The sequence below is a fragment of the Gobius niger genome, assembly GCF_951799975.1.
Source record: "Gobius niger genome assembly, chromosome: 10".
NCBI lineage: Eukaryota > Metazoa > Chordata > Actinopteri > Gobiiformes > Gobiidae > Gobius > Gobius niger.
This window is the reverse complement of record NC_136861.1, coordinates 24,428,116-24,441,752: the sequence shown is the minus strand read 5'-3', so window position 1 is coordinate 24,441,752 and position 13,637 is coordinate 24,428,116. Positions and strand designations below refer to the sequence as shown.

Below are 13,637 nucleotides of genomic sequence, written 5' to 3'. Positions count from 1 at the left end.
TTAGTCTTTTGACTAAAATGTAATGTAACTTTATTCGAGATTTAGTCGAAAAAATCCTTTCAATTTTAGTCTAGTTTTAGTCGACTAAAATTGCATGTCAATTTGGTCGACTAAATTTAAGACTAATTTAGTCGACTGCATTTATAATATTCATTATAATCACAGTTAATTCAGGTCCTCTGCTTCATGGAGCTGCTCCTCATGAACAAAGCACAGACCTGTTCATTTGGCGGTGAATTTACATGATATGAGGCTCTTTCAGACGGTCAATAGAAGTTTGGATGATTTTAGTCTCTCCTTTTCATTTTTATTTAGTCTTATTTTAGTCGACTAAAATATCTGGACATTTTAGTCATAGTTTTAGTCTCATGAGAAACTTTTAATTTAGTTTTAGTCCAATTTTAGTCGTCAAAAATATCACTTTGACTAAAATTAAGACTAAATATTTTAGTCGACGAAATTAACACTGCTTTAAGTTTTTCTTTCGATGCGGTCATTAGTGTCTACGATTCTAACACAGCAGAGGAAAACAAAATGAAACCACATCTTCAGCGCGAGAGAGACAAATTAATGTTTATTCTCATGTGTCTGGTCTATTTACGTGATACTAGGAATTTGGGATGCGTCGATTTGGTACGTTTTAAACACAATGACGACCAAGAGCCTCATCATGAAAATAGGCTGTTTATTGTGCGCACATATTTTTTTTTCATCTGTTTCTTCTTGAGCAAAACTGAATGGTAAAAATGTATTATGTAAATGATGATGAAATTAAATGTTAAATTACCCATATTTTCTTTAATCTTTCCCTTTGACCACATGACACAGACAACAAAAACACTTCAACAACAAATATATTCCGTCCCATTATAAATGATTATTATCACAACTTAACAATTAATGAATAAAAATGTGAATGATTTAAAGCTTAAAGTGAGAAACAATAGGTGACGTGACAAGTCTCGGAAAGTCATAATGTGATTAAGGGACTTTCACTTCTTTTGGGAAATAAAGGAGAAATTAATCTGCAGCGTAATCAACCTTCAAAGGTTTCCACAATGTTGTTCACAAAATCTTCCCCGAAATCGATCATCTGCCTCAGAGCCATCAGTATAAGCGTTTCGATTTGATCATCTTTACAGATTTCAGAGTGGTAGTTCTTCACCGGGAAGATGCAGTTCAGTGGAATACCCAGAGCAGCGCTGAGTTTCTCTATCTGAAGAGTAAGCATTTTATTAGATGTCACTAACACAAAAAAATGAATCAAAGCTAAACAAAAAATTAAAACAAGGAAGTAAAAAGATTAGCTTCCAATAACGCTGTACAACAAACAAAAAGGTACAAGCAGCGCAATATGATTAGTATGCCTGAATAAAATAATGTAAATGCTGACTAAACTGGTTATTGACTTAGTTGACAAAAATGTCCATGATTTTTTAATAGACTAACACTACAACAGAATATTAGTACTGTACGGAGAAATATACCTGATTTTTCACAAACTTGCTTTTATTGACTTTCCTCAAGTCAGACTGGACCTCTGGACAGGCTTCATCAATCTTGGTAAGAATAGCCATTTGAGGAATCCCTGGTCATGAGAAATGTAAACTGAGTAGAACCCGTAAAAGACAAAACAAACTTGAAAAAATGATACATTACATATTTATTTTACCCAAGTCTCTAGCTGCTCGTCGCACGTCTCTCATCTTGTTCATGATTTCATCACTCATGATACTGACCGTACTGGACGAGACGACACTCACCAGGACATGCGTTTGGTCGTTGATAGTGGGGCTGCTGTTGTAATGAGCGTCTGCACTTGTAAACGGGGACTGTGGATTAAACTGAGCAACAGATCAATGGTTATAAGTGACATTTCCACAACAGTTTAAAAGAGTGTTTTGTTTTCTCTGAAGCTCACCACGTAGCCGTCCTTCATGTGTCCCTTCATGGCCAGTTTGATGTCATCCACACAGATCCCTTTGTTTTCACATCTCTCCAGGCCCATTATGTCATTGAAGACGAATGGATAAAAGGTTCCAGGTTTCATCTTTTGTATTTTGTGTGTTTCATACTGCCAATAGTGACAGCACCGTGTTACGTTACACTCACAACAGAATTAAATATTCCTCATACCTTGATGGTGAAGCTGTCTTGGCCAACACCAACTAAAGCTTGTCCGCTCATTCTGTTTCGTAAAGATGTCTCCACAGAGTTGATAAAACTGGACTTGCCAGAACCATTTGGCCCATGAAGCAAAATCCTGAGGTGCTCAACATCCTTGTTGTCGGGCTGATAATCATAAGCGTATTGCAAATAATCTTCTTTTTCTCTGATGAAAGAATTGTCAGAACAAAGTTAATTATCTTCAAATGAGACAAATATGGTTTGTTATGAACCTCAAGTCCCGACTCCTGAGGAACACTGGCTGACTCACATCTGGGCGAGACTTGTCTTGTCTTGTCTGTGAGCCATTTACAGCTTAACACTGAGAGGCTAGAGTCAAGCGCAAAGCCCAATTTCATGTGCCACACTATGATCCATTTTCAATCAATTATAAATGAATTCTCCTTTTGTTTGTGGCTGAAATTGTTGATGTATTTTTATTCATTTTTAATTTATTCATTCCTGTTTTTTAATTTATTTATTTAATTTCAGTTTAGGTTTACGAATGTTATTTTACACACACAAAGAGATTGAAGGTTCCCACACTTACAATGGTGGTGTTCTTCTCCAGTCCCCATCAAGAACTGATCAAAATGAAGAACACAAACATTAGCTTTGTCTTACTGGCCCTCATTAAGATGCAGTATATTACATACGTGTAGGAGAGGGGGGTTTTGGTTTGGGGCCAAACGAAAACATCTGAAGAAAAAAAAAAAAGTACTGGTAAGAAATTAACAAGATAATGGAGAATATCTTGTGTTATAGGTAAAGACACAGACATCCATATAAGCCAGTGTGCTGGATCACAAAGGAGAAACTGTTTGCTCTGAAACTGTAGTAAAATATAGTACTTTTGTCACAAAGGTACCTAAAGCTACACACTTGAAATCAACCAACTTTAAATATATTTTACAATATATTTAGAATATTCTAAATATTTTCTGCATGTAAAATATTCAAAAACATCTACATTGTATTTACCAAATACAATACAAAATAAAATACTTTTACCTGTTTCATTGTAGCCTGTGCACGATCTGATGCAGCTGCTGCGAAAGAATGCCACAGTCTAAACCGACGTCTGGACTGTGTTTGAAAGATGTACTTTTTGTTTCGATATATACTTGATGACACAAACAAAAGGATTCAGGTTTTTTTTTTTATCGAGATCCAAACATGTTAGTGCTTGAATTGTTACCAGGGTTTGCCATAGACTTTTTTGAAACTATGGTGGCAAAAGTGATCCCTATTAACTAAATTACAGAGCTTCACTGTGCCTTTGAATGACTTTATTTCATCTTTAAGTAGATCATTTTCAAAACAAGTAAGTATCATTTGATTGACTAATTTAGTGTGACGCTTGTTTTTGGACAATGAAGAGTCACCTTAATTAGAAACAATAACTCAATCTCCATTAAAACAAACAAAGTGTTACAATCGACTGATGCATTCATTTCCACTGGGCAACAACAGAGAAACCTGGGAAGACAAAAATCTTCTTACTGTCATCGATTTGTCTATTCTATTTTTTATGAATAGATTACAATGACATGATCTGAAAACCTATACAAGAGCATGAGACTAATTGAGAGGGAACATAACACAGCATCAGAGTCATGTGTCTGAACCACAAATGCACAAAATGATTGTGACCGACTGGTCTTTGGTTTCAAAACTGCTGAGTCCATATTCATGCCTGGTATATGCACTCAGCAGTTTCGTAACATATACTTGTATTAAATGTAATATTTGATGTACAATAATGATTAGAGTCAGAATGAACTATTAAAAAGATGACTAAGTGATGAGACTAGTTTAACAGGTTAAACTGGAGCAGGGGATACAACAACAGCAGCGACTTCATATGATCCAAATTCCCACCATGTAAAAAGTGTTTTCACCAAGAATGAGAAGGGAAATAATAAGCTAAAAATAACATATGCCCACCAAACTGAATCATTTTGGGTAAATACAAAAATGCTATAAAAGTAATTATTTGAGAAACCGAGGATGGGTCACAAAATGTTTTAGTTTTTGTCAACAAAATCTTCCCCCAAGTTGATCATGTGTTCCAGAGCCATCAGTGTCAGTGCATTGATGTCCTCGTTGAGACAGACTTCAGAGTGATAGTTCTTCACAGGGAAGATGAAGTTCAGTGGAATACCCACAGATACATTCAGTTGCTCTGTCTACAATACAGTAAAAAAGATTATACTTGTAAAGTTCTGCAGGCTGTGTGTGACCTGTCCAGGGATTTTGACTTACTCTTTTCTTTATTATGTTGCTGAGGTAGACATTTTTTAAATCTGAATGCACCTCAGGACAGGCCTCATCAATCTGGGTAAGAATGGCCATTTGTGGAATTCCTGAAAGAGTTCAGAAGAAAATAAAAGTAAGTTTGAATTTTTTTGTTTTTGTTTATGAAAGATGAACAGCGCTGAACTCACCCAGGTCACGAGCTGCACAGCGGATCTCTCTGACCTTCTCGATGTGCTCATCAGTCAGTATATTAGCGGTGTTGGCCGGAATAACACACACCAGGATGTGGGTTTTATCACTCAAAGTTGGGCTGCCGTTGTAGCAAGGGTCAGAGGTGGTTATCGGAGACTGAGGGTTGAACTGCAGAACAAAGAAAAGAATATTGGAGAAGCATTTAGAGAACAATTTGTGGAATAAACAAAAACCTTTACATTTTTCGGTGTTGTGTGGTTGGGAAAAGGCATTAATCATAATGATAAATTTAACTAGAATGTTGTGCAGGCACTCTACCGAGGCTCCCAAAGTGCTCTCCAAATTTGTGTGGCAAATAAAGAGGCCGAGAGTTAGATTGAAAGTTTTATGCTCACCAAAGGACAAAGGACCTGGGTGAAGTCTCTCTCCCAAACATTAAATATTAATATTGGGCTTCGCAATTACTTAGGATAACACAATGGGTAAATAATGACCAGGAGGCAGGTCGGATCCAAATAGAACAGAATGCAATATCAGGTGTAAGACTATCAGTCCTACCGTTTCTGAATGAAGAAGCTCAAACTGAATAATGTATGGGTGAAACATGCTACAAATATGGAACTCAGTAAGGAAAAAATTAGAAGGTGTAAATAACTAATCACGGGCCACGTCTATATGTGATAATATTGAATTCCAGCCGTCATTGTGGGACAGGCTTTAAAAGATGGGAAAGCAGTGGTCTGCATACAATTAATCAATTATTTGAAGGTAATCACTTAAAGTCTTTTTCTCAACTACAAAACCAGATATGACACTATATCCAAAGTCATGCTGACTAGGACAAAATAAAAGCAAATCCCACAGGTATAGAGCAATACTTCATCACTGTAAGAGAAAAACACCTGCGGACCATGAATCATGTGTCCCTCATGCACAAAATGCTGATGGGAAACCTGGGAGATAACACGTTTGATGTTTGAGACAAGTGGGAGCTGGAATTGAATATCATTATTGATGATAGAGCATATGTGTGGGATCAGCCATAAAGGGATCAATTGCAATTTGAGAATTTGAATGAAAAATTAAAATTTGATATTTCAGAACCCCTCTAATTATTTCTAAATTTTACTCCGTTATGTTGGAGAAACTGTGGCAAAGTAGCTGATCACTCACATATACTTTGGGACTGCCCGGTACTTGTTAAGTATTGTTCCATTAGTGGCCATCTCAGTCTCCTGACCTCAATATCATTGAGCCACTTTGGGGAGATCTCAAACATGATGTTCATGCAAGTCAGCCCTGGAATTTACAGGAAATGGAGGCTTTTTGCCAAAAAGAATGATCAATTTCACCATCTGAGGAAACAAAGAGGCCCATCCACAACTACTACGAAAGAATCCAAGCTGTCATTGCATTGAAGTCAAAGGGGAAATACACTGTATTAAGAACTGGGGTATGTACTTTCGATTAAGGTCATTTTGGTAGTTTATATTTTTCATATGATTTAAAAATAGCAGACTCAGTTGTAAATGGCTTCACACAACCATTACGAGAGAAAAACAATCTTGAATTTTCTCTGAAAAATTGCCAAAAACTCAAAAGATCAGGGGTATGTAAACTTTTGAGCACAAGTATATATGGTGAATAGCAAATAAAATGGAAATAAAAAAGAAAACTGGGCTGGACAAACTTTCAGGACATGTACCTCAGTGATGATAGTGGGGGGGGGATGAATGTGTCAGGGATCCTACTATTGTGCACTCTGTTGATAGTAACTAGTTATTCGCCTGTTTATTTGTTGATTAAGGGGACTAGAGGGAGTTTAAAAATGTTAAAATGATGTGTTTTCTACCCCCTACATGCGCTAGCAATGTCCTAATGTGTAGAATGAGCCCAGACCTGTTCACCACAACTCCCTCTAAAATCCTGTCACTCAACAAGTTGTTAATTCGGGTCTGAAGTGCCGTCATGAACAAGCTTAATATTGATGGGTTTCAGATGAAAACTCAGGTGGCAGGTTTTTACAACTTGTGAAAGTGTAATGCAGTTAATAGGAAAAACTAACTAGGACATCATCAAATTCTAGAACCTGCAACCCAGGAATAGAAGCTGCAGTTACGTGTAAGACCTGAGGTGGCAGTAGAGAGTATAAAAATTACAACTTGCATCTAGTCCCTTTAACATATGTATATAGTAATACATAAAAAAATCTGAAAATCTGTCAAAACAAATAAGAAGGAAAATCTTACCTCGTAGCCATCTCTTAAATGTCCCTTCAGGGCCAGATCAACATCCTCAGGACAAACTCCCTTCTTTCTGTCTTTCTCCAGACCCATGAGATCAACAAACACAAATGGATAAATGGTGCTGCTGTCTTTTTTAATGGTGTGTGTTTGATACTGAAAAGCAATAATGATCATTGTCATCATATTTGCTGTAGTGGCTGTAACGTTTATTAAGACTGTACCTTTGTGGTGAAGCTGGTCCCACTAACGGCGTCAGGCAAAGCTTGACAAGTCATTCTTCCTCTGATAATTGTCTCCACTGTGTTGATGAAACTGGACTTGCCTGCTCCCGTTGGTCCATAGAGCATTATCCTGATGTGCTCAACACCTTCTTTATTGAGTTGGAATGTCTTGATGCCGTCGAGACATGAATCACTGTCACTGTTCACACAAAACGGGTAAAAACAACACAAATACAAAAATAACAACAAAGATAATTATTATATAAAGACTCACTCTGATGGGATGGTCCTCCATGGTTTTGGGTTGAGCCAGGATTTGAAGGATTTCATAGCTGTTACAAAATCACTTAAATTAAAAAATAAATCAAGCACAATATTTACATTTATTTATGATTTTGCATGAATGAATTGAATATAATATGGCATTCTTCCACTTCTTAAATTAAGTGATTTGTACCTGCTCTCGAAGTGTGTCCTGTTGCCTCTACAACAGCAGATTTAAGCTCTAACGCCTCCAGCAGCAAACTGACATCTGGATTGTGTTTGAAAGATTGCTTTTGGTTTCGTTATGTGCGTGGTGACACAAACAAAAATAATGTATTTTTTTGTTTGAAGGGATTCAAACACATTAGAGCTTAAATTGCTACCAGGGTTTGCCATAGGCTTTTGACTTCTTTTGAAACTATGGTGTCAAAGGTGATCCGTATTCACAAAATAAGTTTAATAAGTTTAAGTATGCCTTTGAGTAACTATTTATTTTTAAATCTTTTAGTAGATCATTTTCAAAACAAGTAGCTATCATTGCATTGACCAATTTATTGTGATGCTTGTTTTTGGACAATCAAGGGTCACCTTAATTGGAAACAATGACTTAATCTCCATTAAAACAAACAGTGTTACAATGAAATGATACATTCAGTGCCACTGAGCAACAGAGAAACCTGGGAAGAGAAAAATCTTCTTACATAGTTTTTACTGTCATGGATTCATCTTTTCTATTATTTACGCATAGAGATTGAAATGACATGATCTGAAAAACTAACAAGAGCACGAGACTAATTGAGAGGGAACATGGCACAGTATCAGAGTCATGTGTCTGAACCACAGACGCACAAAATGATTATGACTGACTGGTCTTTGGTTTCAAAACTGCTGAGTCCATATTCATGCCTGGTATATGCACTCAGCAGTTTTGACACATTTACTTGTATTACATTTTAGATTTGATGTACAATAATGATTAGAGTCAGAATTAACTAAGTGATGAGACTAGTTTAACAGGTTAACAGGAGCAGGGGATACAATAACAACTGCAACTTCTTATGAGCTAAATTCTCGCCATGTAAAAAGTTTCTTCACCAGGAATGAGAAGGAAAATAATAAGCTTGTAAAAATAACATTTGCCCACCAAACTGAATCATTTTGGGTAAACCGAGGATGGGTCACAAAAAGTTTTGGTTTTTGTCAAGAAAGTCTTCCCCCAAGTTGATCATGTGTTCCAGAGCCATCAGTGTCAGTGCATTGATGTCCTCGTTGAGACAGACTTCAGAGTGATAGTTCTTCACAGGGAAGATGAAGTTCAGTGGAATACCCACAGATACATTCAGTTGCTCTGTCTACAATACAGTAAAAAAGATTATACTTGTAAAGTTCTGCAGGCTGTGCGTGAGGATTTGCAGGAAAAGGCCATTCAAAAGTGTGAGGGACCTTCACAAGGAGTGGACTGAGGCTGGAGTCAGTGCATCAAGAGCCTCCACACACAGACAGATCCTGGACTTGGGCTTCAAATATCATATTCCTCTGGTTGAAGCATCCTGGTCTTCCATAACACCTCAGCAGAGCCTGATAGCATCCATGTCATGCTGCATTAAGGTAGTAATTCAAGGAAAAGGGGCCCAAACCAAGTATATGCATGATTATACTCGACATTTCTCTGTTTAAAATCTTTTTTTTATTTTATTTGTTTCATGTATACTAATTTTCTGAAATCTAGATTTCTTTATTTTTTACAAGCTGTAAAACATAATTTTCAAAATGAGAACAAATAAATGCTTGAAATATGTCACTTTGCTTGCCATGAGTCTATATCATGTATTAGTTTCACGTTTTAAGTTGAATTACATAAATAAATGAACTTTTTCACGATATTCTAATTTTCCGAGTTTCACCTGTATGTTTTTTTTCTTGTTTACTGTGCATAAAAAAACACTTAGATAAATCTTCAGTTCAGCAAAATTATTCTTCATTAAACCACATACAGTAACCTGAATACCTGCAGCGAACAGCGAGCTGTTTCCTGTGCCAAGAGGAAACTGCAGAAGAGAAGATCACACATGAAAACTGAAACAGACGACAAGCTAAATGTACAAATTAGGATGTTTATTAGTCAAATATTTAGATTTTTACAGTACAAAGTAACAGTAACTTAAGAAATAATACAGACTTTTGCTAAAACAAATATATTAAACTCTTCATGTGTAACTTAATGTTTTCTTCCATTTTTTCTATTGAGTTTTGCAACAAACCATGTACCAATAGCTTTTTTTTTCTCTATTGGTTGTGCTCCAGTTTCCCCGAGCACCAAAAACACGCTGCAGTTGGCCCACAATGGCATCGCACATCACAGAGGCTCAGGACTAACCCATAACATCTGATCTGCACAATTTCGTTGTACTATTGTACAATTGAGAAATAAATAACTTACTTGTATAATCAGAATTTGGCAGAGATTGCCATGATGGTGGAAATTTTAAACACCTGTGCACTGCCAACAGCTACACCTTGTGAGACACGATCACCAGACCCACTGGGATCGATTGGACTTCGAACCTTTATCCTGGATCAGGGGTCCCCAACTGGCGGACCTGAGTCCAGATCCGGACCTCCAGAGGCTATAGTCCGGAAACAAAAGCCCTTTCATCCTCTCAAAAAACATAATTTCTAAAGCTGAATTAAAAATGATCTAACCAATTTGAATAACATTAAAATAAGATGGCAACATTTTTGATTCATTAATCAGTTCTGCTTTGTAAATAGACAACCTGATTATTGTCTGCTATATGCACTCAACAGTTTTGTTACATGAACTTGTTTTAAATGATATATTTGATGTACAATAATGATTGGAGTCAGAATGCACTATTAAAATGGTGACTAAGCGATGACAGTTTCTTCACCAGGAATGAGAAAGGAAAAAATAACCTTGTAAAAATAACATTTGCCCAACAAACTGAATCATTTTGGGTAAATACAAAAATGAAATAAAAGAGTAATTATTTGAGAAACCGAGAACATGTTACAAAAAGTTTTAGTTTTTGTCAAGAAAGTCTTCCCCCAATTTGATCATGCGTTTCAGAGCCATCAGTGTCAGAGCTTTGATGTCCTCGTTAGAACAGAATTCAGAGCGGTAGTTCTTCACGGGATAGATGAAGTTCAGTGGAATACCTGATAATGATTCCAGTTCTTCTGTCTACAATACAGTAAAAAAGATTACGCTTGTAAAGTTCTGCAGGCTGTGTGTCCAGGGGTTTTGACTTACTCTTTTCTTTATTACGTTGCTGAGGTAAACTTTTTTTCAATTTGAATGCACCTCAGGACAGGCCTCATCAATCTTGGTAAGAATGGCTATTTGTGGAATTCCTGAAATAATTTTGTATTAAATAAAAGTAAGTCAGTATGAATGTCTGTTTTTGTTTATAAAAGATAAACAGCACTGAACTCACCCAGGTCACTAGCAGCAAGGCGGATCTCTCTGACCTTCTCGATGTGCTCATCAGTCAGTATATTAGGGTTGTTGGCTGATACAACACACACCAGGATGTGGGTTTTATCATTTAAAGTTGGGCTGCTGTTGTAAGGGTCAGAGCTGGTTATTGGAGACTGAGGGTTGAACTGCAAAACAAAGAGAGAGAAAAGAGAGAGAGAAAACTTTTACATTTTTCAGTGTTGTGTGGTTGGGAAATGGCATGACTGTCAGAGGAGTTTGAGCTCCATACCACTGATATGGTGAAGAGCAAATAAAATGCAAAAAAGCAAAAAGGATATGTACCTCAGTGATGATGGGGATGGGGGACGAATGGGTCACGGACTCACGGATCTTGCTATTGTGCACTCTTTTCATAGTAACTGGTTATTCGCCTGTTTATTTGTTAATTAAATGTATATATTTTGTAATATATTTCAACATTGTTGTCTGTTTCAGGACATTTGCATTTCTTAAAATCTGTCAAAACAAAGAAGGGAACTCGTACCTTGTAGCCATCTCTTAAATGTCCCTTCAGGGCCAGAATAACATCCTCAGTACAAACTCCCTTCTTTCTGTCCTTATCCAGACCCATGACATCAACAAAAACAAATGGATAAACGGTGCTGCTGTCTTTTTTAATGGTGTATGTTTGATACTGAAAAACAATTAAATTATTATTATTATTGTCATCATAATTGCTGTAATCTGCATTCAGACTGTACCTTTTTGGTGAAGCTGGACCCACTAACGGTGTCAGGCAAAGCTTGACAAGTTATTCTTTCTCTGATAATTGTCTCCACTGTGTTGATGAAACTGGACTTGCCTGCTCCCGAAGGCCCATAAACCATAATCCTGATGTGCTCAACACCTTCTTTATTGACTTGGAATTTCTTGATGTCGTCAAGACATGAATCACTGTCACTGTTCAGACAACACAGGTAATAACAAAACAAATACAAAAATAAAAACAAAGATAAATATTATATAAAGACCTACTCTGATGGGATGGTCCTCCATGGTTTTGGGTTGAGCCAGGATTTGAAGGATTTCATAACTACAGTTACAAATCTTTCATTGTCAATAAAAAAATAAATACAACGCTCCAGTTAATTCGTGCAAAAAAAAAAAAAAAAATCTAAATGTAATATGACATTCTTCCACTTGTTAAATTAAGTGATTTGTACCTGCTCTCGAAGTGTGTCCTGGTGCCTCTGCAACAGCAGATTTAAGCTCTAACGCCTCCAGCAGCAAACCATGAAGCGCATTGACTTCCTTTCTGTCACACGTGATTTCTAAAAAACTTGCAGGCCACTCAGCCCCTCAAACTAAAAAGGTTTATGCATTAATGAAAAGAATAGCATTACAAGATGCAAAATAAAGTACGCTTTTTCTTGTTTACTGGGCATAAAAAAACACTAATGATCCAGCATTAAACCACATACAGTAACCTGAATACCTGCAGCGAACAGCGAGCTGTTTCCTGTGCCAAAAGGAAACAGCAGAACAGAAGATATGAAAACTAAAACAGACGACAAGCTAAATGTACAAATCAGCAAGTATGTTTATTAGTCAAATATTTAGATTTTTACAATACAAAGTAACAGTAGCTTAAGGAAAAAAATACTGAAATTGATCAAAAACAAATATATTTTAACCTTAATAATATTAAACTCTTCATGTCTAACGTCCCCATGTTAAGTCCCCCCCTCCCCCATTTTCTCTAAATCTGAATATTGAGCGCGCCAGTCAAAAGTACCATCTCGATTTTCCCAACTCAAATCTGCCGTTTTGCAACAAACCACGCAGCTTTTTTCTCTCTACTGTTTGTGCTTTGGTTTCCCCTAGCACTAAAACATACTGGTCAGGTTGGCCCACAACGGCAGCGCTCATGGTCACAGCGGCTCAGGACTAAAGGCCCGATCTCCCCCTTAGCCCTCTAACCTGGCTAACACTAGACTGCTGTGTGCGCTCGAATCATTTGTGATTTTAGTCTGGCGTTAGCCAGGCTATTAGCCCTCCACTTAATTAGCCCTTTCCCTTCATTATGCGCGCTCAAGAGAGACGAAGGTATGGTGTGTCCCAATTCTATTTTGCGGCGAGGGGTAGGGCCGGGGTGAGGGAGAGGGACACATAGCCCTTTAAGAGAGGGTTTTTCAGATGCACACTTCAGACGAAGGGGAAGGAGAAGTTTGACAAAACAAGGAAATATGCTGCGAAATGAATTCACGAACATCATCACTAAGCACTCTTACAAGATTTATAAAGTTGCAGAACGCTTCGTTCATGACTTATTCGCTTTGTTTCTATAAACGTGTCAGTTCTACGTTTTCGCTTTGCTGCTGCTCATCCCCGCTGAGTGCGCTACATGATCGGATCGGCGAGTCCTGTTGTTTAGGTGTTACAAAACAGTATCAGTTAAGTGATGAACTAGTTCAGCAGAAACATGCTATAGAGATAAGTAGGCTTGATTTTTTTTTTTTTTTACATAACCTTCATCATCTTAATTGTAAAAAGCAGTCAAATGGAGGGCTGTCCCATTTCTTAGGGCGGTCTTTTCAACCCTCGCCCTTAGCCCTTGGTTTCAGGGTCTAGGGCAAGGGCTCGGGCTAGGGGAAGGGGTAGGGGTAGAAAAGAGAATTGAGATTGGGCCTAACATCTCATCTGCGAAATTTTCTTGCATTATTGTTCAATGAGAAATAGAATGGACATACTAACTATAATCGGAATTTGGCAGAGATTGCCATGACGGTGGAAATTTTAAACACCTGTGCACTGCCAACTGCTGCACCTTGTGAGACAGAATCACCA

General features: G+C 37.3%; 3 protein-coding genes across 3 annotated transcripts; all 3 read right to left on the bottom strand.

Moving 5' to 3' along the window:
* Nucleotides 1-939: 939 nt before the first annotated feature.
* Nucleotides 940-2,475, bottom strand: LOC306969581 (interferon-induced protein 44-like; the record flags this gene model as incomplete). Its single annotated transcript, XM_079565244.1, has 6 exons — nt 940-1,216; nt 1,488-1,588; nt 1,673-1,844; nt 1,922-2,074; nt 2,137-2,332; nt 2,438-2,475. 6 exons carry the CDS (start codon nt 2,473-2,475, stop codon nt 1,037-1,039), a joined length of 840 nt encoding a protein of 279 aa, XP_079421370.1. The 3' UTR covers nt 940-1,036.
* Nucleotides 2,476-4,018: 1,543 nt separating this feature from the next.
* On the bottom strand, nt 4,019-12,083 carry LOC306968697 (interferon-induced protein 44-like). The gene is made up of 7 exons (XM_079564173.1): nt 12,014-12,083; nt 7,359-7,430; nt 7,085-7,283; nt 6,867-7,016; nt 4,614-4,785; nt 4,432-4,532; nt 4,019-4,355 (listed from the first exon to the last, which is right to left on the bottom strand). The coding sequence occupies exons 2-7, from the start codon at nt 7,412-7,414 to the stop codon at nt 4,194-4,196; spliced, it is 840 nt and encodes a 279-aa protein (XP_079420299.1). The 5' UTR covers nt 7,415-7,430; nt 12,014-12,083; the 3' UTR covers nt 4,019-4,193.
* Nucleotides 10,309-11,881, bottom strand: LOC306969580 (interferon-induced protein 44-like; the record flags this gene model as incomplete). The annotated part of the gene is made up of 6 exons (XM_079565243.1): nt 10,309-10,553; nt 10,623-10,723; nt 10,807-10,975; nt 11,335-11,484; nt 11,552-11,750; nt 11,826-11,881. 5 exons carry the CDS (start codon nt 11,879-11,881, stop codon nt 10,659-10,661), a joined length of 639 nt encoding a protein of 212 aa, XP_079421369.1. The 3' UTR covers nt 10,309-10,553; nt 10,623-10,658.
* Nucleotides 12,084-13,637: the final 1,554 nt, after the last annotated feature.

Bases quoted from the DNA above. Each gene is read 5' to 3' on its own strand.
- LOC306968697 (XM_079564173.1), bottom strand. From the start codon at position 7,414: ATGAAATCCTTCAAATCCTGGCTCAACCCAAAACCATGGAGGACCATC. The intron at 7,017-7,084 runs GTACAGTCTTAA...ATTGCTTTTCAG, and splicing joins GGACCAGCTTCACCACAAAG to TATCAAACACACACCATTAA. The intron at 4,533-4,613 runs GTGAGTTCAGCG...GAACTCTTTCAG, and splicing joins CTGTGCAGCTCGTGACCTGG to GAATTCCACAAATGGCCATT.